This window comes from Gracilinanus agilis, chromosome 1 (genome assembly GCF_016433145.1).
Source record: "Gracilinanus agilis isolate LMUSP501 chromosome 1, AgileGrace, whole genome shotgun sequence".
In the NCBI taxonomy this organism is placed as follows: Eukaryota; Metazoa; Chordata; class Mammalia; order Didelphimorphia; family Didelphidae; genus Gracilinanus; species Gracilinanus agilis.
The window spans coordinates 779,669,557-779,683,489 of record NC_058130.1 but is presented as its reverse complement, the minus strand read 5'-3'; the positions used below and the strand labels follow the sequence as shown (position 1 = coordinate 779,683,489).

The 13,933-nt window shown below is 38.5% G+C and overlaps 1 protein-coding gene across 1 annotated transcript in view; it reads left to right on the top strand.

Annotated features, from left to right (window-relative positions):
• The window catches only part of LOC123232447 (solute carrier family 5 member 4-like), a 55,654-nt gene that overhangs the window by 17,835 nt on the left and 23,886 nt on the right, over positions 1-13,933 (top strand). The window contains exons 4-7 of the mRNA XM_044658895.1: positions 2,607-2,666; positions 3,119-3,223; positions 12,559-12,664; positions 13,477-13,557. Coding sequence (XP_044514830.1) covers positions 2,607-2,666; positions 3,119-3,223; positions 12,559-12,664; positions 13,477-13,557 — 352 coding nt within the window. The remainder of the gene's footprint in view (positions 1-2,606; positions 2,667-3,118; positions 3,224-12,558; positions 12,665-13,476; positions 13,558-13,933) is intronic.

The following is a 13,933-nucleotide window of genomic DNA, read 5'->3' as shown; positions in this document are numbered from 1 at the left end:
TCCTAATGTTGAACCATCCTTGCATTCCTGGTATAAATCCCACCTGGTCATGGTGGATGACCTTCGTAATTACTTGCTGGAGTCTCTTTGCTAATATTCTATTTAAGATTTTTGCATCTATGTTCATTAGGGAGATTGGTCTGTAGTTTTCTTTCTCTGTTTTTGGTCTACCTGGCTTTGGAATCAGTACTATATTTGTGTCATAAAAGGAATTTGGTAGGACTCCTTATTCATATCTTTTAACCATTTATCAACTGTAGAATGGCTCATATTCTTATATATTTGGCAAAGTTCAATGAGGCCTCTATCTGTAAAACTGTCTATGAAAAATTTTTTTCCCAACTTACTGCTTTCCTTCTAATTTTGGCTACATTGATTTTATTTATACGAACCCTTTTTGAATTAATGTATTCAAAATTATCCATTTTATATATCACAATGCTTTCTATCTTTTGTTTATTCACAAATTCTTCAATCCATAAATCTGATAGGTAATATATTTCCTATTCTTCTAATTTGCTTGTGGTATCTCCCTTTATGCCTAGGGCATTTACCCATTTTGATCTTATTTTGGTATATGGTGTAACATATAGATCTATATGTAGTTCCAGCCAGACTGCTTTCCAGGTTTCCCAACAATTTTTACTAAATAGTGAATTTTTATCCCATAAACTTGGATCTTTTACTTGTTTCAAATATAAGGTTACTATAATCTTTTACACTTGTTTGTTGTAAATTTGTTTTGTTACACTTAACTGCTTTCTGTTTCTTAACCACTACCAAATAGTTTTAATAATTACTGTCTTTTAATATAGTTTAAAATTTGATACAAGTAGACCTCCTTCCTTTACATTTTTCATTAATTCCTTTGATATTCTTCACCTTTTGTTTTTCCAAATGAATTTTGTTAGTATTTTTTCTAGTTCAATAAAATAATTTTTTAGTAATTTAATTGGGATGGTATTGAATAAGTAGATTAGTTTAGGTAGGATTATCATTTTAATTATACTGGCTCTACCCACCTATGAACAATTAGTATTTTTTCAATTATGTAAATATAATTTTGTTTACACAAAAAAGTACAATGACATTCATGTGGTCTCTGGATTTGTTTTGGCATATAGGCATTTTTTTTCTATCTATGATTATCTAAATGTATTTTCTCTTACCATCTTTTCTTGCAAGGCTCTTTTGGGAATTTCTAAAAATATTCATGATTTATATGGGTTGGTTTTATATCTTGTTATTTTGCAAAAATTATTGATAGTTTCAATTTTTGTTAAATCTCTAGGGTTTATATATATCATATTATTTGCAAAAAGATAGATTTATTATTTCTTTGTCCATTCTGATTCCTTCTACTACTTTTTCTTCTCTTATTGCTATTGCTAACAATTCTATCTTATGTTAAATAATATTGGTGACAAAGGGCATCCTTGTTTCAGTTCTGATCTTATTGGGAAAACATCTAGCTTACCCCATTACAAATAATACGTGCTGATGGTTTGGGAGAGATGCTGTTTATCTTTTTAAGAAAAACTCCATTCAAATCTGTGCTTTCCAGGGTTTTCAATAGGAATGAGAGTTGTGTTTTATTAAAAGCTTTTTCTGCATCTATTGATAAAATCATATGATTTTTTATTACTTTGTTGTTAATATGATCAATTATGTTGATAGTTTTCTTGTATTAAGCCATCCCTACATTACTGGTATAAATACTATTTGGTCACAATGTATATTATCTTTGTGATGTATTGTTTTAGTCTCTTGGCTAATATTTTATTTAGGATTTTTGCATCTATATTCATTAAGGAAATTGACCCCAAATTTCTTTATCTGTTTTTGTTCTTCCTGGTTTAGGTATTAGCATTATTGTTTCATAAAAGTAGTTTGGCAAGACTACTTATTTACCAATTGTTCTAAATAATTTATTTAATATTGAGATTCAATTATCTTTAACTGTCTGATAAAATTCACTTGTAAATTTATTGTCTTGATGCTTTTTTCTCAGAAAGTACATTTATGGCCTGTTTAGCTTCTTTTTCTAAAATAGGTTTATTTTGATATTCTGTTTCCTCTATTAATCTAGGCAATATATATTTTTGTAAGTATTCTTCCACTTCACTTAAATTGTTAAATTTTTTGGCATATATATCTGGGTATAATAATACCCAGAGTTCTATGATATCAAGTTGTACCATATGTTATTCAAGGGTTATAAGGGTTTAGAGATCTTCTAGTCTAATCCTCTCCTTTAATTGAGGAGAAAATTAAGACCCAGAGAAAATAAGAGACTAGACCATATGTTCTTTTTTCCAAAGCACTTGATAGGGGAGTTTTAGAGACACCCTTCTTAAAGACTAAAAATGTCACACTCAAAGGAATAATTCTTTCATGATGGGGCCACTTTGAGCCCATTAATTAAATCTATAAGAGAATCTTCTCCAGTTCACCAAATTTCCCAGTGCCTCCTTAAATCATACCATGAGGGCATCAGGTGAGTAGAAGAAAGAAACCTAGGATCTGAGGGAACAAAACATTGCTTAGAAAGGGCCAATGAGAAGATAACCATGATTCACAAATGGTCTCTCCTTGGTTTCTTGCAGGGTTTGTTCTTGGTTCTGGTCCTAGGCTGGCTGTTTGTGCCCATTTACATCAAGGCTGGAGTGAGTACCTAAAGGCAGGGATTCTTTCTCCTCCAAAACCCTCCTTCACCAGTTCTCCATACAACATATTTATGAGGATATTTACTCATCTTTACATAATGCTTCAGGTTTTCCAAATATTTTCAGCTGTAAAACATCAAAATATGCATTTTAAGTGAAGTAATATTTTATTATCTTCATTTCATAAATGAAAAACTCAGGCTCAGGGAGGCCAAATAATTTATCCAAGGTCACACAACTAGTAAGTGTGAGGGACAGGACTTGAACCTAGGTCCCTGACTCCAAATCCCATGTTTGGATGCTGCCTTCCCACTCTTATATCAGTGTAATGGAATGAGCTGGACGGCTGGCACAATGCTTCTGAAAGGTCCCTATTTCCCCAATTTCACTGTCCAATATCTTTGCGATGCTTTGTGGTATAACGTTCCTCTTCTTTCTTTCTACCTATGCAGGTGGTGACCATGCCTGAGTATCTGATGAAAAGGTTTGGAGGAAAGAGGATTCAGATCTCCTTCTCCATCCTTTCCCTGTTCTCCTGTGTGGCCATGAAAATCTCAGTAAGTCCCTCTTACCTCTGCATTTTGGTAGAATGTAAATTCTCTGAGAGCACAGATTCTTTTCTGTCTCTATGTTTATGTTGCCCAGCCCAGCTTCTGGCAGAGAGGATATGCTTGGTAAATGTTTGCTGAAATGATTTTAGGGGCTGCTACCAAATGTAAAAAGCCTGGTCTTGGAGAGTAGTGAGTTATCATTGGGTATAATAGAAAGATGCTAATGTAAGGGAGGAGGAGCTATCTCTGGTCCTGAATGAAGAACTGTGGGTTGACTTATTGACAGATTGGTTCATTGATCCTTTTCTGGAAAATACCTTTCCATATGTTCTTGGTTGGCTCTGTGCTCTCTCTGATGATGTTGGAAGTCCCTAAAGTTTCAGCACCCTATTCTCACTGAACCTAGGGAAGGCAGTGGAGCCAGCTGCTGATGAACTACATGTGGACCATTTGGGGGCCCTGTGGGTTGTAATTGGCATTTTAAAAGAGGGAGTGCTGCTTATTACTGCTGGTCTACCCTTGCCATCTTTCAGTGGATTCCATTTATTTTGGATTAAGAATCATAGGATAGGGGCAGCTGGGTGGCTCAATGGATTGAGAGTCAGGCCCAGAGATGGGAGGTCCTGGGTTCAAATCTGGCCCTAGACACTTCCCAGCTATGTGACCCTGGGCAAGTCACTTAACCCCCATTGCCTGGCCCTTACTACTCTTCTGCCTTAGAACCAATACCCAGTATTGATTCTAAGATGGAAGGTAAGGGTTTTTTAAAAAATGAATCATAGGATAAAAACATTTTTAAAGACTCATAGGATGATAGTATATAGATGTGAAAGTAGCTTGGACATGATCTATCCCAGTCTATTCATTTTATACATGGAGAAACTGAGGCCTAGAGAGGCTAAAAGACTGGTATCCTTGCCTCTCAGAGAGCTCATTAAGATTTAGCTCAGTTTCTGCCTCATTTACAAAGCTATCCTGGATTTCTCCTTCAGATATTCCAAGAGCATTTTGCCTGGATCTCTGGTTTGTCCTTACCTGAAATTATACTTGTTTGTATGGCTTGCCACCCCCATTAGCCTAAAGATAGAAACTCTTTCATTTTGGTCTTTGGATCCCAAGTGCTGAACACACAGTAGATGCCTAATAAATGTTCAATGGATGAATACAAAAATAGGCTCCCCTCCCTGGAGGTCTTGAAGCAGAGCCTGGATAACTGATTGCTGGGGTTGTCATGCAGAGGATCTTTGGTCAGTATAGACTAGTCAGTCAAAATGCATCGACTAAGTGTCTCCTATGTGTCAGGCATGGTGCTAAGTGCAGATTGGAATAGACAATAGACTCTGAGGTCCATTCCAACTCAGAAACCTTGGTCTTCTGTGACAGGAGGTGGCAGGCTCTCTGTTCTTTGCCTTTGTTAGATCTCACCTGGGACATTGGGTTCACCTTTGGGTGTGTTGGAAGAATTTTTCTTAATTTCTCCCTCTGTCCTCTGTGAAAGGGAGCAGAAGGTTCTGTTACCTAGGAGACAAAGTAGGGATATAAGTAAAAGTGTCAGTTGACAGTTAGGGCTTTTGTCTCTGGGTCTGTCTCTGTGTCTCTGAGCCTGGGAGTTGAGACAAAATGATAGTTGGGGATAGAGAAAACTGATTTAAGGTCTTAACAGCCTGTAAAGAGGTTGTAGGGTGATTAATGCTTATTGATTAGCTTAGATAGGTAGATAGATAGTGATTAAATTCTTAGAGAGTCAGTGTAGGCAGAGTGGGCCAGGTCTGGCCCTGGCAGAAGAAACTGCCCTCGAAGGCAGATGGATTTAGGGTTTTTTAGAAATTTTAGTTAGGATTGGGATTTTAGATATAGTTATAAGATAACTCTCACTTTCCTCCTTTTTATTTCCTATCTGAACTTCCCTCAAACTAATTGTTTTGTGTTTTATCAAACTGCTGTCCTGACTTTGTTCAAACTCCTACCAAAATTTTAACCCTTCAGGGGTGCCAAAATTTATAAAGGGCTTCAATAAGCTGGAGAGTCTCCAGAGAAGAACAATCAGGGTGAGGGTAGTCATAAGATCATCAATTTGGGAATACCAGAGGGTTTTATGGAAGAGGTGGCACCCCAGCTAAACTCTGATAGGGAATATGAACAGCAAGGCATCCTATCCCACTTTTGGACAACTTTTGATCACTAGGAAGTTTTCCTTACATTGATCTAAAAATTTGCCTTTCTTTGCAATCTCTAGCATTTCTTTTCAATTAAGTAGAAGAAATCAGATTCTTCTGCTACTGGACAGAGACTTTCCTGAGTAACTTCAGTTAGCACTAAGGTCTCCTCTTCTTGAATGACTAGACCATTGGCTACATCATGTGTCTGAGTATTCTAGACACAGAATGTCAGAGCTGAAAGGCCATCTATTCCAATCTCCTCATTTTACAAGTAAGAGAACTGAGACCTAGAGAGACCAAAAGATTTTCTCTATATAACCGAGTTAGTCAGAGATTATAGGATCTTAGGCACTATCCATTCCAATCTTCTGGATTTATAAAAGAGCAAATTGTGTATCAAAAAAGCGTAAGCCTAAGTTCATTGTAGGGAGTAATAGGCAGAGTCATGGTCGACGTGACCATGACTCTATTGATTCCACTTGTTCTTTCATTCTCCCATGGGGCCTTCCTGAGGTCTATGGCCTTGGAGATTTGGTTGAAGGGACTGAAGTTTTTCAGCCTAGAGAAGAGAATACTTGCAACGATGGAGAAAGAAAGAGGCAAAATGTGACAGTTGAGTCCAAGTATTTCACTCACTCACTCACTCAATAAACACTCACAAAGATTCACATGTCTGTTAGATTCTGTTAGATGGTAAAATGTACCTTTACAAGGTAAGAAGGCAGTAAGAGCCAGAATCAGGAAAACTTAGGGAGGGGGATAGCTCCTCTCACCTCTGCATCTAGTCAGATACATGGATGTAAGTGCTAGGCACTGGGGCCAAAGAAACATAAATGAAGCAGTTCCTGCTCTCACAGAATCTTTTGGAAATAATAAGTGTGCCTATTGACAAAGAGAAGAAGGATTAACCTAGTTCAGCTTGACTTAGCAGGAAAAACAGAAATAATAGGAGGAAGTTATAGAAAGGCACATGCTAGAATGATATAGGAAAGAGCCACTTAATAGTTAGAGCTGTCCCGAAGGGGAATAGAATGTCTTCAGGTAAAGCCTTGATGAACACTTTGGGAGCACATTGAAATGGGGATTCTCATTTATGAAGGACAGAAGCTTATTACCTTCTTTGAGCTTTTGATACCCTTTGGGTACTCAATCTGATGAAGCCCAAGACCCCTTCTTAGAACCAAGTTGGTCAATGCATAAAATAAGATGCATACAATTACAAAGGAAACTAATTAGGCTGAAATTTAGTTATCTCTCTAATCTCTCTCATCAGTCTATCCCTCTATCTCTATATATGCTTATCTGTCTATCTGTCTGTCTATCTGTCTGCCTGTCTTGTCTATCTATGCATTGCTCTACCTCTACTATCTATTATTCATGGACCCCAGGTTAAGAACCCTTGATTTATAGGTTAGATCAGTGGCTGCTGAGGTTCCATGAATTCTTCCTGTCTAGAATTTTGGACAGAGGTGAGACTTGATACAGATTATCCAGCATGGGTAGTAGTATCCAAATAGGGAGAGAGGGAAGAATAAAGGGAGACATTCTGAGAAAAGCTGAGGTATGTAATCCCCTCATTTTTGCTTCTTTCATTCTGTGAAAATGAAGGGGGGTTTGACAAGATGGCCTTTTGAAGCCCCTTTCCAGTTTGGTCCTAAACAACATGAGAAAAGTTTGGAGTTTGGAGTGAACTAGAGAGGAGAGCAGTGAGGGAAGAGAGATTCTGGGCCTTCCTTGGGCTGAAGGTTCAAGGTGGGGAAGAGAAAGAGATAAGAGTGATAAGTGATTATAGATAAGGGTAGACAGGTGGGGTGAGGCCTAATTGAGGGAGCCCTTGAATTGTAGCTCCCCACAGATAATGTTGGAGTGACAACAACCCATATAGAAGTCCACTCTGGCCTCAAATTTTGGTGAGAGGTTTTAAGAGAAATTAGTCTCAGGACTCAGAGTGGGAAAGTCACTCATCCAAGGCACACAGAGCAAGCAGAAAAAGATGAGACATTATTTAGAAGTGTGTATTGAGTAGTTAAGACACTACTGTAGAGAAGGAATACTCTAGTACTCAGACCTTTAAGGTATGTCCTGGTTATGGCCACACTACCTAATAGGATTATGGTTGCCCTATTACTCAAAGACAAGCCTTTAGTGAGGGGAACCCAAGATGGTGGCTTAATAGTAGCAAAAGCTGAAACCATTCTGAGAATCCTTCCAAATCAATCTTTAAAAAGCACCTCAAGGGGGCAGCTGGGTAGCTCAGTGGATTGAGAGCCAGGCCTAGAGACAGGAGGTCCTGGGTTCAAATCTGGCCTCAGACACTTCCCAACTGTGTGACCCTGGGCAAGTCACTTGACCCCCATTGCCCGCCCTTACCACTCTTCCACCTATGAGCCAATACACAGAAGTTAAGGGTTTTTAAAAAAGGACCTTAAAATGACAGGAGTCAACAACCAATAGTAAGTCAGAAAGAAGGGACTCTCCTGAGAAAAACAACATGAAAGGTAGGCAAAAAGAGTCAATTTTCACAGGATACAGGAAAACTAGAAGTAAAACTACACACAGAGGAGGGCTGGCCAACCACTTCCCACCAACTGTACCAGGTTCCAAGCCTGGACATAGGCCAACTTCAGAGTCCTGGGAACCTGCCTAGACACAACAGAGCACCACACATCACACGCACACACGCACACACACACACACACACACACACACACACACACACACACACACACACACACCCTGAATCTCTAAGCCCATGCACTAGCCTGCAATGAGGCCCACAAGTCCACAGAACTTTGCCCTTTCAAGCCTGTGATGTGGTGAAACTTCTAGCCCCAGGACAAAACAACTCACAGTGCTGAGTCATAAAAACTATCAGTCAAGGAGGCAGAATCATTAGATTTCAGAACTCTCACTCCACAGGTTTAAAAAAGCTGGAAAAATTAGCAAATAGTAAAAGAAATACCTAACCCTAGAAAATTTTTGTGGAGTCAGAATAAGACACAGAGTCAATAGCAGATGCTGAGATTTAACCAACCATGTATAAAACTTCAAAAAAGAAATGGGAATTAGTCTCATGTGCTGGAAGAACTCAAAAAGGAATTCAAAACTCAAATTAGACAGGTTGAAGAAAAATTGGAGTAAAAATGGAAGTAAAACAAAAAGAAAATTATAGCTTAAAAAGCAATGAAAAAAGAGGTTCAAAAATCCAATGAAGAAAAGAGTTCCATGAAAGTAAAATGGACCAAATCAAAGAGGAGGATCAAAAGGTCATGGAAAAATTCATTCTTACAATGGTACATGTATAACCTAGTAGAATTGCTTGTCAGCTCCTGGAGGAAGGAGGAAAGGAGGAGAGGGGGAATCATGAATCATGTAACCATGGGAAAATATTCAAAATTTTAAAAAAATTTTAATTAAAAAAAAAGAAATTCATTCTTTGAAAATTAGATTCGGGCAAATAGAAGCTAATGACTTCACAAGACATGAAGAAATAATAAAACAAAATCAAAAGAAAGAAAAAAATTGAAGAAAATATGAAATATCTCATTAGAAAATTATCTGGAAAATAGATCCTGGAAAGACAATTTAAGAATTATTAGGCTATATGAAAGTCATGATAAAAAAAAGTCTGGACATCATATTGTAAGAAATTAACAAAGAAAACTGCCCCGATATTCTTGAATAAGATGGCAAAATAGAAATTGAAAGAATCCACAGATCACCTCCTGCAATAAATCCTCATTGACAACTCCTAGGAATAGGAGAAACTACATTTAAAATCACTCTAGGCAATATAAAATAGTTCAGAATCTATTTGTAAGTAGAACTGTAAGATTTATATGAACACAGTTACAAAACACTTTTCACACAAATAAAGTTAGATTGAAACAATTGGAAAAACATTAATTGCTCATGGGTAGGATGTGTTAATATAATAAAAATGACAATCCTACCTAAATTAATTTACTAATTCATACCAAAGTACCAAAAAACTATTTTATAAAACTATAAAAAATAACAACAGAATTCATCTGGAAGAACAAAAAATCAAGAATATTAATGGAACTAATGAAAAAAAATTGTGAAGGATGGTGCCCTAGCAGTACCAGATCTTAAACCATACTATAAAACAGTAATCATCAAAACAATCTGGTACTGGCTAAAAAATGGAAGGGTGAATCAATGAAATAGATTTGGAGTAAATTACCTCATCAGTCTAGTATTTGATAAACCCAAATACCTCAGCTTTTCGGATAAGAAGTCTTTGACAAAATCTACTGGGAAAATGGAAAATAGTATGGCAAAAATTAGAATTAGATCAACATCTCACGCCATATACTAAGATCAAGTCAAAAGGGCATATCACTTAAATGTAAAGAATGGTATTAGAAGTAAATTAAGGGAACAAAGAATGATCTATGGAGAAGGGAAGAATTTTTGACCAAACAAGAGATAGAGGACATTGCAAGATGTAAAATGAATAATTTTTATTATATTAAATTTAAAAGGGTTTGTACAAAAAAACCCCAATGTAACCAAGATTAAAAAGGAAATAACTGGGAAAAATTTTTATAAGAAATTTCTCTGATAACAGTCTCATTTCTCAAACATCAAAGAACTAAGTCAAATTTGTAAGAATTCAAGTCACTCCCCAAATAACAAATGGTCAAAGGATAGGCAATTTTCAGATGAAGAAATCAAATCTATCAATAATCATATGAAAAAATGTTCCAAATCCCTCTTGATTAGAGAAATTCAAATTAAAACTACTCAGGTACCACCTCACACCTATCAGAATGGCCATTATGACAGTAAATAAAAATGATAAGTGTTGAAGTGGATGCAGCCAAATTGGGAAACTAATGCATTACTGGTGGAGTTGAATTGCTTGCCAGCTCAAGGAGAGGGAAGGGAACAAGGGAGGAAGACAATTTGGATCATATAACTTCAGAAATATGTGGAAAGTTGTTATTAAAAAAAAATTTAAACACTGGGCTCAATTATACCCTTAAGTTATTTTCATTCAAATAACACAAATATCTATTAAGGTCCTTCTGTATACATAGTATCCAGAATCCCTGAAGTTGAGGACATCAGGCAATTTGGAATAGTGAAGATGACTTTCTTAGCCAAGGCGAGGGAGTGACCTGGCCAATACCACAGACATGCCAACAAGAACCCCCAACCCCAGGATCTGCTCCTTCACACCTAGAAATTTCTCCAAAGTTCATTGAAGAGAGAAAAAAAAGATATATTCTCTGCTTGATCCTCAGCTTCCTTCTCTGTCAATTAAGGAAGGGACTAGATAAAGTGATACCTCAGGATCTTTCCATCTATGAATCCTACATTGGCATGGCAGGCCCCAGCATGCATACAAACTTAATCCTGATGCCGGTTTGGGTTGTGTTTGAGAGGTGTTTCCAGAAGGAGGGACTTAAGTCCTGGTCAAATCTTGTCTAGAACACAGCATTAAGTTCTAGATGTCCCATTTTAGGGAGGACATTGACTCACTACAGTGTGTCTGGAGATGGTGGACTGGGCTCCTGACTCACCCTACTAGTCTCTTGGTTCTGGCAAAGATCCAATCCATTTCAGAAAACTCCAGGACATTGTAATTAGAAGTTCATCACTGGGGGGCAGCTGGGTAGCTCAGTGGATTGAGAGTCAGGCCTAGAGACAGGAGGTCCTGGGTTCAAATCCGGCCTCAGACATTTCCCAGCTGTGTGACTCTGGGCAAGTCACTTGACCCCCATGGCCCACCCTTACCAATCTTCCACCTAGGAGCCAATACACAGAAGTTAAGGGTTAAAAAAAAAAGAAGTTTATCACTGGTCTCCGACCCACCAACCAGATTATCACTGACCTTCAAAAGGTCTATTAGCTTCTATTAGCTGATAGAGCATGTGTAAGAGTTTGCCCTGTCCTGGGAGTTACCATTCCTTCTGTTTCCCAGCTCTGAATGTTGGAACAGAATTTAAAACAAAACACAGAGATGGTGTCCCAGCTCCATATTTGACAGAAGAAACTGAACCTGAAAGAGACAGTGATTTGTCCAAGGTAGCTTAGGCAGTAAATGACAAGGTCAGGATTTCAAACTAAGTCTTGGGGTTCCAAACTCAGATGTCTAAATCATTTTAAAAAATATTTGTTTCTTGACCCCTTCATCTCCACTGCTACCTCCTTCCTCCTGACATGTAGTATTTTTCAACTGTTGATAAGATCTCTGGGCTGTCCTCAAATAACATATGCTTAGATATTCCTTATCTCTTTGATTTTTGGTAGAGGAAGGAGAGAATGGAATCTATACCTATGTGGGGAACTTCCTGTGTGGACATTCCTTCCATTAATGCAATTCATCTGTGACTTGAAGTTACCTGGAAGCACTAAAAGATTAAATGGTTTGACTCACACAGCTGGCGTGTGATAGAGATAAGACTCGAATCCAGGGTTTCCAAGCTCTCTCCACAATGCTACCCTATCTCTTAGTGGCTTGTAGCTCTATATTCAGGGTCTCCAGATAGAGATTGGACCCTCTTCTCTGCACTTTTCTCTCCTGTGTTGGAAGGCCATAGTGCACAGAGAACCAGACAGATTGAGAAAGACTCATCTTCCTTAGTTCAAATCCAACTTCTAGGGGGTAAGAGATTTGAGGTACGAGTCAACGTAAGGTCTTTCTGCTCCAGATTCAGGGCTTTTCTCCACTACTTTGCCATCATCTTAGTCTGTATTCCTTGTTATTCTAAATCCAGTGTGGTCCTCTGGACTCCACAATTTTCTAATCACCTTAGTCTGACCTCCACATTTTATACAGAAAAAAACTGAGACCCAGGGAGGAGAAGTCAATGCCCCAAACCACCCAGGTAGAGACCTAGGTTTCAAGATAAAATCTTCTAAATCCAAATCTGGTAGACTTTCCCAAAACAATGCCACACTGCTTCTCCATCACCTTGGTCTTACCCCCTCATTCTACAGATAAGATAAATGATACCCAGAAAGAGAAAGAGGTTTCCTCAAGGTTGTACAGTAAATCCAAGGGCACAGGCAGGATAGGAGGCAGGTCTTAAGCCTCAGAGTATAGGTATCTAACCTGTAGTGGTTATTATCTATCTCCAGTCATTATTAGCCCCTCAGCAGCCATGAATTTACCTTCTATTCAGTCTTGATGCCTTCTCTTATTCTCAGGCAAACATGTTTTCAGGAGCCATATTCATCAATCTGGCCCTTGGGCTGGACATTTACCTGGCCATCCTCATCCTATTGGTCATCACAGCATTCTTCACCATGGCAGGTAAGCTTTCCAGGCTTTGGCCTCTGCTGGGTGTTCTCTGACTCTGCCTTCTAGCCCCACAAAGCTTTTCAGGATTCGCTCAGAAAAAAACAAGACAGTATCTACCATGCAAGGTTGTATTCAGTGAACTGGGGGCAGTTAGGCTGTAGGACAGCAGACTCAGGGGGCCCATGATCCCTAACTTCAAGCATACAAAAGGTATCATGGGTCAGCTAAATGGTCAGTGGAGAGAGCTTCAGAACTGAAGTCAGAAAGCCTCATTTTCCTAAACTCAAATTCAGTTTCAGACACTTACTAGTTAAGTGATCCTGGGCAAGTCACTAAATCCTCTTTGCCTTAGGTTCCTCATCGGTAAAACAAAACTACTGAGCTGGAAAGGACTTCTGAGATGATTTAGTCTCAGTCCTATGTGTCTGTGCTGCAAGGTGACAGCACTCATTCATTCTGTATCTGTCACCTGGGTACAACGCAAACCAAAAGGATACAGCCCCAAGTTTGCTGGGAATTGTGTATCTATGACTTGAAGAGAAAGACCAAGGAATAGGAATCAAGTCTTCAGTAGGTCAAGGTATTATCCCCAGAGGTGTGGCCAGCTTTTCTGGGGATGAGGGATCAGTAGAGAACCAGGGAAACACAGAAACAAAAGAACTCTCTAAGACAGGTGAGCCAAAGCCATGGCAGGGAGTCTAGTCCAAAGATACCTGGGGAAGATGAGAGAAGGGAGATATAACATGAAAATAGCAATTTTTCCTTACAGCATATCCCTTCCCCTGGAATAAAAATCTCTTCATTTCTCTCCTTGTCCTTGGCAGGTGGTCTGGCCTCTGTGATTTATACTGACACCCTGCAGACAGTCATTATGCTGGTTGGTTCTTTCATTCTCACTGGCTATGGTAAGTATAGCCAGTCCAAGCCAGACCAGAGACCTCCCTGGGGATCAGGTAGTGGACCAGAAGTGAGAGAGGTTGGATGAGATTCAGGAGCCAGGGAGCACAACTTCTCTGCAAGCTTCTATTTCTTGTTTTCACCACTCTCTGGCTGAGTAAAGCTGTTCCTCTTCTGCTCTGAAGCTGATGGAGCAATAACATGATCTTATCACTCACAGCCACTCTTACAACGACTCTGAGAAAATGTGTTACATGCTTAAATCTGAGAAGTCCCAAACTCTTCAAATCTTTAAATAACAGAAGATTCAGTTTCATCCATTCAGCGCCAAATCTTATCTTATAGCAAAGCCTAGATCAGTGAAATAGATGCAAACTTATCTTT